This window comes from Notolepis coatsorum (genome assembly GCF_963971535.1).
Source record: "Notolepis coatsorum genome assembly, chromosome: 8".
Classification (NCBI taxonomy): domain Eukaryota; kingdom Metazoa; phylum Chordata; class Actinopteri; order Aulopiformes; family Paralepididae; genus Notolepis; species Notolepis coatsorum.
In genome coordinates this window covers 90,057,677-90,071,694 of record NC_140172.1, presented here as the reverse complement: position 1 = coordinate 90,071,694, position 14,018 = coordinate 90,057,677, and the positions used below count along the sequence as shown (strand labels likewise).

Here is a 14,018-nt window from a genome sequence, read left to right as displayed (position 1 = left end):
CAGCCCCCCCCTTTGTCCCTTCAGTCCCCAGAACCGATCCCCAGAACACTTCTTCTCAATGCTTCCTCAGGCTCAGAACCGACCCTCCGTACCATTCCATACCGATGCCCCTTCCCATTCCGGTTTGACCAGGACCATGAGTAAAATAAACCAAAATAATAAAAAATAAACCATCACTCAGACCATCCCCCGTCACTCTTAAAGGAAAGAACCAATACAAAATGTCGTCAAAAAACCTTTACATGTTTTTTTTTTTTTTTGAAGTAAAAGGAATAAAACAAACAAAACTGAACCAAACAAAAAGAAAATGTCCCTTCCTCACCATACGCCTAGTTAAAGGAATAAAACAAACAAAACTGAACCAAACAAAAAGAAAATGTTCCTTCCTCACCATACGCCTAGTTAAAGGAATAAAACAAACAAAACTGAACCAAACAAAAAGAAAATGTCCCTTCCTCACCATACCCCTAATCCTCTATCCCCTCGTCTCCCTTTAAGGCAGCATAGAGCTGAGGGCATGGCCCGATTGGTGGCTCAATCTCTTTCTGCCCCACCATCAGCATTCGGCTCGTTACGTGTGAAGTCACCAGCCTACCCAAGAGAGGCATACCACAACAGAAAAGGAGAACCAATATCAACCCTGCCACCCCAATGGATATCCCCGTCTGCATCATTATACTTCCCCACTGTCCCAATCCTTCAAACACCCCACTCCCCCACCATTCTTCATTCCGGCCAGAATTCTCCCTCAACTCCTCCCTCAAATCCTTCAGCTTAGCCATGGCCTCGGAGAACTTTCCCCCTGGCCCCACATTCGTCGGAATGAATGTGCAGCAGTACTGTCCAAACATGGAACAGACTCCACCCTTCTCCACCATTAACCAGTTCAGAGCCTGTCTATTCTGCCACGCCACCGTACTGGTCGCGTGCATCTGGTCCCCCATTGCATCCAACGCCTCCTCGGTGTAGTTGAGATACCGCTGCTGATTGTAAAACAAATAGTTGATCCACCCTGTGTTCTTATTGACCGATATCCATGGCAGAATAGACTCGAACCCTGCCGCAATCTCATTCTTAGCCATGAACTCGGCTGGAATGCCCCTTGGCTGTCCTATGCTGTCCAGATACACCCTTGGGTCTGCCTTGTAGCTATGCTTTGTTTGAGAGATAGGAGACTCAGAAGGTCCTTCCGTCACTGATAATGGTAGGACCACCATTGGCATGATCGCCTGAACCCGAGCACATCTACCTGACCAATCTAAAGGAAGTGTATTCCTCAACCTCCTACCGCCGCAGAGCCAGTATTGGTCCGCCAGTGCTATATCCTGGACATGAAAAGGGCAAGCTACAGGCCGTGGGTTGGTATCCACTCCTTTCAACACGACCCCGTGTCCACACTTTCCTTCTTTCGTGCAGTTAGTCGTGATGCTCCAAATAGTAGTGCACCGCCCCTCTGCCACCTCCCCTACGTCCCGGGTCCCCTCCTTTTGCAAGCACTCAAAATCCTTGGTCAGCCATAGTTTGACACCTCTGGGTATTGGCAACCCCGTCGCTACCCCCTGCACACGTACATCCAATTTCCTACAACGTTCCCGCATAGTGACATCCTTGAAATCCGTGACGTTTCCTGCCGCCTTAAAACGACTAGAGCCGAGAAACCCCAAACACTCTGCCTCGCACCAAGGGCGACTATTATGGGGCCCCTCCCATGCCTCTGCGTCCCTGTCACACTGAGCCCAACTGAACTTCGTGCCCTTCACCAGCAGCCTATCCGGACGTGCCTTGGAGCAGACATAACAATCCTCTATCTGATTCTGCGCGCTCGTGTACTGGACCCACTTAAACCACTCATTCCCTAAAGCCGCCCTATACATAGGGTCAGCCTCCGGGTCTTCCTCGTCATAGTCATAGTCATAGCCGCCCCCATCTTGTTCCCCGGGAGGAAGCAAACCCCTCAACCTGGCCCAGAGTGAGCCCACCGAGTCCCTCAACGTTCCGGCTGTCCTCTGGAACATATCCTGTCCCCCCACCTCTTCCGACTCAGTGTCCTTGACCTCCCTTTTTCCCCTCACCCCTGTCCCCTGTGCTTGTTTCGGGACAGGCTCAACCCTCCTTTCTACCCCCACCGCAGTTGCGCAAATGGAGACGTCAGCTCTCCCGTCCACGTCTACTACCTCCGTCAATGTAGCGTTGGCATATGCACGCACTATATGCCTCTCAGGACGGTCTATGCGCACCGTGCATTCAGCGGCCCAACATGAAACGGATCTTAAGTAGTATTTAGAGGCAGATGGTAGCGAGCAGAACTTCGTTGCCTCTTTTAGCGTCGCCGTCCACCGTCCCACCTCTAAACTCAATCTCATTCTGTTACGCTCTGCACTCCAATGGATGATGATTACACACATATTGTGATACTGCTGAGGGCGTATTGCTGACACCAACATTGACACCGCACATTTCACAACCCGATCCTCGTTAGTATAGTGGTAAGTATCCCCGCCTGTAACGGGGGAATGGTCAAAATCAAAAACATGCCCTTGCGGTCCTCCGGGAAACACCCCTTTTGGTTGTAGTCTTATCTTCTCCCCCCCCCTTCCTCGATGGAGGGCAGAGGGGGCGCCTGATTCTGAGCCTGGTCATGAAAGCCTGCCGGTACTTGAGCCTGAGCGGGACCCCGTGGGACTCCTACCCACTCAAACCCGTCATCCTCAAGGACGGGTCGACCGTGACGGTTCTCAATGACGTCGTTGCCCCCGGCCGACCGTCCGCACACTGCTGCCAACATCTGCGGGAGCATCAGCAGGCACTGCACCTTCCAGTTGCCGTCTCGGGCCCTCCATGTCGGGTTCTGCATAACTGCGATCGATTGTATCCCCCAAGAGGTCGCCGCTGGCCTTTATGCAGTGATTGAAGTGGAACCAGGTCGCTGATCCTTTGACTTGGACTGCCGTCCCAGTTGATCGGATCACCTCGTACGGGCCCTCTCTCCGGGGTGATGACCACTTTCTCTTGTGGACCTTTACGAAGACCAAGTCCCCAGGGATCAGCCTCGGTTTGGTGGCTTCCTTCTCCGCCTCCTTCACCCCCCTTTTCTCCTTTCTCTGCTCCTGTCGAAACACAGCTTCATGTATTTTAGTCACTTGCTGAAGATATTTTTTCAGATCTTGCTCAAAAATATCTAATGCCGGGCCCTTAGCCAGGTGTCTAAATGGCGGTGCTGGCATGCTGCGGCCTGTAAGCATTTCATGCGGTGTTAGCTGTGTTTGGCGGTTTACGCTGCTTCTAATAGCCATCAGAGCAAGCGGCAAAGCATCAATCCAGTTAAGCTTAGTTTGCATACAGATTTTCAACAGTTTGTTTTTAATGACCAGATTGGCCCTTTCCACCTTTCCCTGCGACCCGGGACTATAGACACAGGAAAGGCGCTGTCTTATACCTAATTTCTGCATCAGCCCTTTAACCACCTTGTCGATGAACTCGCGGCCATTATCGCTTTGTAATATCGTGGGAATTCCAAATCTCGGAACGACCTCGCGACACAGGAACTGTGTCCGCGTTCTTGTGTTTAGATGGAATGGCCTCAATCCAGCGACTAAAGCAGTCCTCTACTACCAGGAGGTATCGTTTGCCCTGCACTGGCGTTATCATATCCGTGTAGTCCATAATCAGGTGTCTGAATGGTCCCTCAGGGAGGGGTGTGTAAGCCGCCACTGTTGGTACTCCTTTGCGCACATTGCCCTGTAAGCATGTTAAACACCTGGCTAGTGTAACGTCAATTTGTGCCTGAAGCTTTGGGGACCAAAATCCCATTTTCGTGATTCGTCTCAGGGTCTCTGCTCTTGCACAGTGATCAACACCATGAGCCTCAGGTATCACCAAGGACAGAAGATCGATGGAGGCGACTATCAAACCGTTATGACTCCTCCACAGACCATCTGCCCCCCTTACAGCCCCCCTCTCCGTCCACGACTGTTTCTCGGCCTGCGTGGCTGAGTCCTGAAGATCACTCAAATTATCCTCAGTTACCTCAGTCGTCAGTTCGGCCGCAAACATCAGAACAGCCGTGGACGGCACCGCAGCCGCCGCCTTCGCGGCCTCGTCCGCCGCGTTGTTTCCCGTCGTCACAAAGGACAGGTCTTTTCTGTGTGCCTGGCACTTTACGATAGCAATGCTTTTGGGCAACTTTACAGCCTGAATAAGCGCCACAACCTGCTTGTGGTGAAGGATCGGTGAGCCGTCCGATTTCTTAAAGCCTCTTGCCTTCCAAATGGCCGCGAATAGGTGGCATACGCCATGCGCATAAGCAGAGTCTGTAAAGATGTTAACCGTGCGATCTTTAGCTATTATGCATGCTTCTGTTAGTGCTATTAGTTCTGCAAGCTGGGCCGAACATGGTTGCATGCATTGTCCGGCCTTTCTTGTTAGTGTTTCTCCGTTAGGTTTGCACTGTACAACGGCGTATCCTGACCTTAAATTTTCCCCCTCCCGATAGCAGGACCCATCCACAAAAAGTGAGAGTTCTGCTATCGCGAGCGGGTCGACTCCCAAATCAGGACGGAGTTTCACGAAAGCCTGTACCTCCACCTCGCACTCATGCGGTTGACCCTCGCTCGGGAGTGGTACCAGATCCGCCGGGTTACTGCCGTGGCATGTTTTTATCGTAACGTCCGAGTACTGCAGGAGCCTCATGTAAGCCTGTTGCCGTTGGCTGGTCAGAACAAATTTGCCTCTTTCTCCCCTGTCCCTTGTAACATCATTTGGTACAGGTCTTGTTCAATTTGAATCCCCTCAGGCGTACATAGGATTTTACAGCCTAGTTTACACATTGCATCTCGTCCCAAGAGATTGCGCGGGGTGCTGTCCGAAATTAATACAGGTATTGTTATGGTCTTGTTGTTAAACGTCATAGAGATTGGATCTGACGTGGGTATTAGTTGTGTTTTTCCCGAGAATCCGACCGTCCGAACATACTGTCCAGACTGGGGTAAGTGAGCGGCGTATTTTTGCTTTATGCAGGAAAAACCTGCTCCAGTGTCTGCCATCATCTCTGTTAATTTGCCCTCCACTAGGACCTGCAGAATAGGTTCTTGCTCAGCTCCCTTGGAAACCACAATCATTTGATTTCCCCCCGTCGCATTCTCTGGGCACCCCTAGTGATTACCCCCCTGATTTCGGGGCCCTCTTGTCTCCCCCTGGTTGTAGGGCCCTTGTGACTCCCCCTGGCGCACGGGTCTTCCATACTCCGAGCCGGGACGGTATGGTTGCCCACATCTCATTTCCCTGTGTCTCTGCATGCCGCAGTTCCAACAGTGGAAACGGGAAAACTGTTGTTCGTTCCCCGGTCCCTGTGTAATCCGTGGGCCTGATTGCCCATTCCTTGCCTGCCGCCTGGGCGCCTGGTTCTGTGAACTATAGCCATAGCTTCTCACTACCTGAGGTGCAGGCGGGGGTCCCTGGTCCTGCATGGGTGGAGAGGTAGCAGATGACACCATTACTGCCTGCAGCCTCCTTTGGGGCTGCAGTTGTTGCCGAGTTAACTTCCTTGCGTCATTTCTATCCTGATCCCTGACTTTCTGCTCCTGAGCCCTTTGCTTCTCCACACTATGTGTCACATGTGCACAGAACACAGGATAAGTCATGTCCATTAACCCCACCACATCTTCCAGTCTATTCTTAACCACCTCTGGAAGCCCTCTCATCACACTTTCTCTAAACATCGCTCTCTGCAACGGGTCAATTTCTGGGTTGTGTCCTAGCTCACCTCTCCACTCCTTCAGTACTTTGTTCACATAGGCGCCAGGCCCTTCCGTCTCCATTATGGGGTTGCCTGCCAGTTTTGCCGGATTAATACGTGATGGATATTGATTCCTGAGTTTGTACCACAATGCCGCTCTATGCGCGTTGAATATGTCTGCATCATGGGCCTGCGTGTCGCATGCCACTCGCATCGATGTATCACCCATGATGTCCCGGCAGGCACCAACTCCTAGCAAACGCGTCAACAGGGCTTTGACGTCACCCACTGCTAGCAGAAAAGGTGACGTATTTTCCTCAAACTGCGTGATCCACCTGGAGGCTCCTTCTGAAAGGTCCGGTAGTCTTGCTATTAAGCCATCGATGTCTAGAGGTGACCATGGCATGTGAAAGATATCGTTCCCCTTTATTAGCAGGGGAAACTGGCCTGTGCTTGTCACACTTCCCAGGAATGTAGGGGCGAAAGTCAGGGTTCCTGTAATGTTTCTTTTCTCCTGTCCTGGTTTCGTGTCGTTCTCATCTTCCTCCTCAGTCAACAGTTTACTGTGGCCACACGCTCCGTGTTTCTCTGATGTCTGCTGTGCCACATTTTGACGGGCCTCTTCCTCTATCTTCCTCCCGACTCCCTCCCTCTGCCTGCCCAGGTTCTCTACCTCCTCTTCCTCTGCATTATACAACTTCCGACGTGCTGTCTCGTTATATGCCGCCAGGACTTTCGGATAGAGATCCTGCGGGGTCAGTTTGGGGGGGGTATCTCGCCTAAGGGAGGTCTCTGATCTAGCGGGGGTCTCTGACCTAGCGGGGGTCTCTAATTCCGCCTCCTCATATTCTCCTCTTATTGTCACAGTGCCCACCGGCAATTGCGTGACATAAGGTGGGGATGTTGGTTTCCCTATATCCGTCTCTCTGATTTAGCGCTAAAGCTTCCTGCCTGTATGCTCTCCCCTTCTGGGCGTAGAGCTTCATTACCCCCAACTCTTCTGTCCTCTTTCTCAACCTCTTTTTGCTGTTGTCGCCTGCCTTGTGGTTACGAATCATTACATTCATCTCTTCGCATAGGCCGAGATCAAAAGTACCTCCGGAAGGCCATTTTGTGTCCCCGGCCTTTGTGCGCCTCTGCCAACGGACACCTACCTTGAGAATTAGGTTTTTTAGGAGCGGGTTCCGGTCTATCAGTATGTCTTCTGCTGTATGCATCTTGATTGAATTTAGGACAGGTGAGGCACTAGTGAAAACAAACCGTTATGCCAAGTGTGTAGTTGTTCGTGTTTACTAACTTTGTATATGTCTTGTGTGTTTATTGCGTTGTTTAGTGTGTGTGTGTCTGTGTGTGTGTGTGTGTGTGTCGGTCTGTGTGTGTGTGTGTGTGTGTGTGTGTGTGTGTGTGTGTGTGTGTTAAGGCTGAGCCCGAACCCTGTTTTTAGGGTTCGAACGTTCGCCAGGTTTATCGAACGAACGTTCGAACGTTCGTTTTTTAAAGTTTTTTAATAATAATTCTTTTTTTATTGTATTATTATAGATCCTACGGAGGGCGGCATTGCATAGTCTATTGGTGAAAAACATGTTGTTTGCAGTGGTGGCTGTTCATGTAAACATGTAATTAAACAAAGCACTCAGAAGAAAATAAACAAGCTACTGAATCAAAGTATGATAAACAATAGCCCTTGCAGTCACGTAAGGGGCTAGATAAACAAATGCATTCGTTTTGTGGCATTAGCGTTATATAGTTAGTGTTACAACTTACACGTTCAATAACAGGTATTCACTCTTGGTCGACGGGGAGGGGAGCCGGGAGGAGAGGCGCACGCCTCGGCTCAACAGACCCGTCCACCGTCTACCTCGGACGGGTCTGTCCACCGTGCGCCTGCTGTTGTTTCCAACGCAACCACCTCCCGCCATGAAGCTCGCGCTCCGTGGCCGAAAAAGGATGGTATTCATTAATGATCCTAATCTGCAGGTTCACCTACGGAAACCTTGTTACCGATTACTTCCTCGGCGGGGAGCTAACTACGGCTCCCCGGTAGCTACGGTAAGTCTGTTGAGGCTTGCCGATTGGTGGTAACAGCAGAGGCGGGTGCAAGCGGTGTGACGTAATTGGCAGAATCGCCTGTCAATCAAAATAGAGCTCTGGTTGAGAAATAGTATCCCGCTGCAGCCCGGCAGACCATACTGGTTGAGCCGAGCGCCTCGCATTCACATCACCTCAACCCCGTGCGCATCCTTTATTTTTTTTTCACCGAACGTTCGAACCTATTAATTAAAGTCCGAATGTCAGCGTAACGAACGAACGTTCGAACGTTCGGGCTCAGCCTTAGTGTGTGTGTGTGTGTGTGTGAAAGAGAGAATGAATGTGTGTGTGTGTGGGAGAGAGAATGTGTGTGTGAGTGAAAGAGAGAAAAAGTATGTGTGTGAGAGAAAGTGTGTCACGGCCAAGTGAATATTCTGATTATTATTCAGACTTTAGTGAGATGAATAAACATTCCATTCTATATGAAAGATTACATTTTTTGAAAACACATTTCCGTCACACAATACGGAGGTAATACGCTCAACTTAATATACACGACTGATTTAGAGTCTTGAGTTTAACTGCTGGTTATTGTGTGTGTGTGTATGTGTGTGTGTGTTCACCACCAGAGGTCAGCAAACGAGAGAGAGAGAGAGAGAGCGCCCGTCTGAGTCGCGTAGTTGATGATGTCACACACTAGGCTAGGATCGAATGTCAACAGAACACACACGGAGCCAGCCTGGATAGCCTGCTGCATGAAGCGATATAAAGAAACCAATAGCCAATAAATGTGAAGTTATCTTTGAACCTGTTGTCAAGCGTCTTCAATATACCCCCCCTCCTCACTAATGGAACTGGTGTTGCGTTAGTTAGTTAGACACTTTAGTTTAGCGTTAGCTGAACGGCTAACTGGCGTTAGCCAGAGGAAGCCCAATTCTATTCATGTCCTCGACTTCCACTGTTTGTTGTTGTTAACTGTGACGCGGCTCTCGCCTTCTGTATTAGTAGTATAGTATCAGCTGTGTGCAGTCACAGTGCACTGCTGACAGAAGTGGATGAGAGGAAATTATATTAATGCATCGGTTTTGACCGACGCAAAGACGCTACAACAAGATGCATCGCGAGTTCAACCTGAGTTCTAGCCGGTGCGCACGTATTCCACCGGTGCACGCGCATCGTGAACGTGTATGCCGGCGCACCGATGCAAATCGATGAATCGTCACATCACTAGTGTGCACAGTGAACTCACATCTTTCTCCGGAGCGCTGTTTCTCCTAGATGAGAATGAGTGTGTATGTGTGTCTGAGAGAGATGTGTGTGTGTGAGTGTGAGAGAGTATGTGTGTGTGTGTGAATGTGAGAATGAGTGTGTGTGTGTGTGTGTGTGAGAGAGTATGTGTGTGTGTGTGTGAATGTGAGAATGAGTGTGTGTGTGTTTTGAGGGTCCTATTTGTAAGTGTGTGTGTGGCGTGTACTGGTATATGCTTGTGTGAGAGGGACGGAACCTACAAAACAACCATGTGTGCACAGTGAACTCACATCTTTCTCCGGAGCGCTGTTTCTCCTAGATGAGAATGAGTGTGTATGTGTGTCTGAGAGAGATGTGTGTGAGTGTGAGAGAGTGTGTGTGTGTGAGAATGAGTGTGTGTGTGTGTGTGTGAGAGAGTATGTGTGTGTGTGTGAATGTGAGAATGAGTGTGTGTGTGTGTGTGTGAGAGAGTATGTGTGTGTGTGTGAATGTGAGAATGAGTGTGTGTGTGTTTTGAGGGTCCTATTTGTAAGTGTGTGTGTGGCGTGTACTGGTATATGCTTGTGTGAGAGGGACGGAACCTACTAACAGCCAGGACACAGTTAACCTGGTTCTACTACAGCCAGGACACAGTTAACCTGGTTCTACAATGCTACAGCCAGGACACAGTTAACCTGGTTCTACAATGCTACAGCCAGGACACAGTTAACCTGGTTCTACTACAGCCAGGACACAGTTAACCTGGTTCTACTACAATGCTACAGCAATGCTACAGCCAGGACACAGTTAACCTGGTTCTACAATGCTACTACAGCCAGGACACAGTTAACCTGGTTCTACAATGCTACAGCCAGGACACAGTTAACCTGGTTCTACAATGCTACTACAGCCATATAGATATAACAAGGGAAGTGGGGAATGGGCGAGAGTGTTTGTAAAGGGTCAGAGAAAGTTTGACCAAAAGGTCGAAAACATGCAATTAAGATTGATTAGCAAAATGCGCATTTATAGCCTGTTAAAAGAGGATTCGCCTTATGTCAACACCTCACCACTCGTGTTCGTTTCTAGTCGTCCATCCAAACCTGTCACACAGCCAGCTCAACTTTTTCCTCCCGCAGAATCTCTAACGGACATTATAATAAAAAGCACAACGCTCACCTTGTTATCTTGTCGACACCGCCAGAATGTCTACGGGAGAGGTCAGGAGCTGGCCGTGTGAAGGGCCCGGCAGGGCGTACTACAGGTCAAGGGTCACCAAATGTTGTGGCTGAGTAGTCGTTAACACAGCAGGAGACGATATTTCCAATTTCAACAAGCAATTTATTTCAGGAAAGAAAGTTTAACAGCAGAGCTATGGATCTAGCAGACGGTCACCACAGCTGAACAAAAACTCTCTAACTTCCCAAACCCCCGTGCCCCCCAGATAATACCTTCCCAGCCCTGCCCCAACATGACAGATATGATGACGTGACATATTATATCAGATATGACATGACGTACATTAAGAAAATGAGTGTGTGTGTATGTGAGTGAGTGAGATGTGTGTGTGTATGAGTGTGAAAGAGTATATGTGTGTGTGTGTGAATGTGAAAATGAGTGTGTGTGTGTGTGTGTGTGAATGTGAAAATGAGTGTGTGTGTGTGTGTGTGAATGTGAAAGAGTATATGTGTGTGTGTGAAAGAGAGAACAAGATGTGATGTACAAGATTAAAAGAACAAGATGTGATGTACTCGAAATGTCTATCTGTCCCTATCTGTCCCATACTTAAAGTTGTTTTAAGAACATCAGCCGGACTGTCGCCCTAGTGTCTTTCAGCACTGCTAGTTGACCTATATTAAACTAGTCCACCCTATATACACATTTTCCACAACACTAGTTTATAGAGCTGGTGGTATGACTTGCTGGCTGAAATACGGACGAGGGAATGAATGAATGAAAACTTTATTAACAGATTGCAGAATGGGTACAATACAGTACGGCTCAATACACACAATTGTTAAGGGGATGCAGACCAGAGAAAGACGTTTGTCTTGTTTACATCAGGGTCCCCCATTTTCAATTCATAGTGCTAGGTAGCGGGGCTATATTACTTTTAACATGTGCTTAAACCCAGTGTTCTCGACAACGGAGTATGGTCGCAGATCTGCTGCTATAAAAACACATATGGCGTTTGTTATTGCATTGGCCCGGTCTGAATTAATAGCGAGATGCTTCTTGAATGCAACAGGGAGCTGGGTTTGCACTAGCATATGTTTCTTCCGTGTACCAGTGATATTCACATTCGGGTGATGCCGTTTCAAATGCGTGATAAAGTTCGCAATAAAGTTGAACAATGACATGGCTCTGGCTTGTCAGTTAGTATTGACTCGCCATACTAAAGCTAATATGCTATGCTGAATTACAGCTCTCGTTCAGTGTAGCTGCACGCTGCGTGGAATGAACAAACAACATCCGGTTAGTTGTGCACGTTATATTAGGGCCGGGGGGATTTAAGTTCTGCAAAAAAAGGTTCCATACTGTTGCAATCGCTCGGTGCACAGCGCGTACTGTACCGGAGGACCACATTGAGGCGGTACAGTACGTATCCGCGTACCGTTACACCCCTAGTTACTACTATGAACAAAACAAGGCCAAGACAACAGTTTTGACTGATAAAGTGACCATATTTATTTTTCCAAATAAATATAATTTGAATCAGAAAATTCACAATCCGTCAATAACTTATAATACATTCAACCTAACAAGTCACCTGCAACATCACCAACCCTACGATGGTGTGTTAAAAGCCTACGACGACGCGCGAGCAGCTAAAGCTGCTGTGAATGAATCCAAAGCCAGCTACAAAGGAACCTGCGGCGCTTGTACCTATTGACGAGGCGTTTGCTAAATTAAAGAAGTTTGACAGAAATTACCCAAGGGCTCAAGCCGCTAGCTTTTAAGCAGTGCTTGGTGGTGCAAATTAACCTGGCTACTACGGAGCAATAAGTGACTGCGTATTCAACCAAGGGTTGCATCACAGTCATGAAAGGGGCTAGATTTGCAGCAGCTTTAGCTGCTCGCGCGTCGTCGTAGGCTTTTAACACAATAACACACCATCGTAGCGGTGGTGATGTTGCAGGTGACTTGTTAGGTTGGATGTATTATAAGTTGTTGCCCTTTTCCCTCCTCGTGGAACTTCTGCATTGCATTTGTTACAAATAGCAACCGAACTTTTTTCCTCTGAAACTATTCCCACACTACTGACGCCATCTTTGTTTACATACGCGCTGCTTCTGAAACTTACGTGGCTACGTCACAGCCAAGAAAGGGAGCGCTGGATTTGTGTAAAACGCCCTCTTCCTAAACCACACGCTATCAGTCGTACCACAGTACTGGCAAAACGGGAGGAGCCTACAGTAAAAACAAACGCCCTTCATCCCAATTCACCCACACCGCATTTTCTTTTACCAAAAAATATATTATATTATCGGAGCTATCAATAACGTTATCGGGTTTATCGGGATGACGTCATAATTGCTGATATGGGCCCGATAATTATCGGCCCGATAATTATCGTGCATCCCTAGTGTTGACTGAGTGTGTTGCGTGTTTGAGTATATTGCGTGTTGACTTAGTATATTGCCTGTTGACTGAGTATGTTGCCTGTTGACTGAGTATGTTGCGTGTTTGAGTATATTGCGTGTTGACTTAGTATATTGTGGGGTGACTGTGTATGTTGCGTGTTGACTAAGTATGTTGCATGTGTTGACTGTATGTTGCATGTTGACTGGGTATGTTGCGTGTTGACTGGGTATGTTGCGTGTTGACTGAGTATGTTGCATGTTGACTGTATGTTGCATGTTGACTGGGTATGTTGCGTGTTGACTGAGTATGTTGCGTGTTGACTGAGTATGATTGTTGCGTGTTGACTGAGTATGTTGCATGTTGACTGTATGTTGTGTGTTGACTGAGTATGTTGCATGTTGACTGAGTATGTTGACTGAGTATGTTGCGTGTTGACTGAGTATGTTGTGTGTTGACTGAGTATGTTGCATGTTGACTGAGTATGTTGCACGTTGACTTAGTATGTTGCACGTTGACTGAGTGCGTTGCGTGTTCCAGGAGAGTCGGTGGACATCAGCGACGGGGACACGGAGAGTGTGGCGTTGACTGAGTCTTCAGGCCAGACCCTCAGAGAGAAGATGGTCTACATGTCTGTAGGCGACTCCCACCACAACCAAGGGAACCACAGTGAGTCATTCAACTCCAAAACAGCCAGGTCCCTGTTAGGCTTGGGCGGTATAAATTTTTTTCATACCAGTTCATACCTTTCTGACATCACACCCCGGTATACGGTATATGACAGTATGACTTTCATCAGCCAGGGGGGGGGGTCTAAGTTAACAATATACTCTAGTGATGCACCGATGTGCCGATACCGATAACGGATATTAATATTGCTGTTCTGGCCGATACCGATATTTACCGATGTCGATATCTCTGTATATAAAACACTTTTTTATGATAATCAAATAAAGAGCTATTTTCCAAAACGCATTTCTTTTTTTACCTTTGTAACTTATTTTCAGAAATTACTGATATTTTGAAACTATGTAAACATGTAAAAATTATATATCGGTCCATATCGGCCCTATCTTGATATCGGACCGATACCGATGTGTAAAAAAAACTGCCATATCGGCCGATATATCGTGCATCACTAATATACTTGTCATCACCATACATAAAGATTAAATACTAAAAATCATAACCATACTTGCCAGACGTTAATAATGAAAATGTCTCGTTATCTTATCTTATGTATTGTTTCTACATAAGCAAGCACACGTTAATTTACATCCACAACATAACTGTGGTATCTTAACTCATCGCCAGCGTGTACCTGTACCCCCATCCCTGCTGTCTCTGGGCCAGCTTTTCGTGACTGTTTTTGCGATATTTCATGATCTTTGCGGAGCTATTGTATATTCTATATTATGCTATGGAGACAATAGTATGGCTCATTTGA

General features: G+C 47.8%; 1 protein-coding gene across 1 annotated transcript in view; it reads left to right on the top strand.

The window, feature by feature from the left end:
- LOC311232835 (zinc finger Y-chromosomal protein 1) overlaps nt 1–14,018 on the top strand; it is a 72,790-nt gene that overhangs the window by 35,027 nt on the left and 23,745 nt on the right. Inside the window, exon 5 of the mRNA XM_084319655.1 lies at nt 13,112–13,240. Coding sequence (XP_084175781.1) covers nt 13,112–13,240 — 129 coding nt within the window. The remainder of the gene's footprint in view (nt 1–13,111; nt 13,241–14,018) is intronic.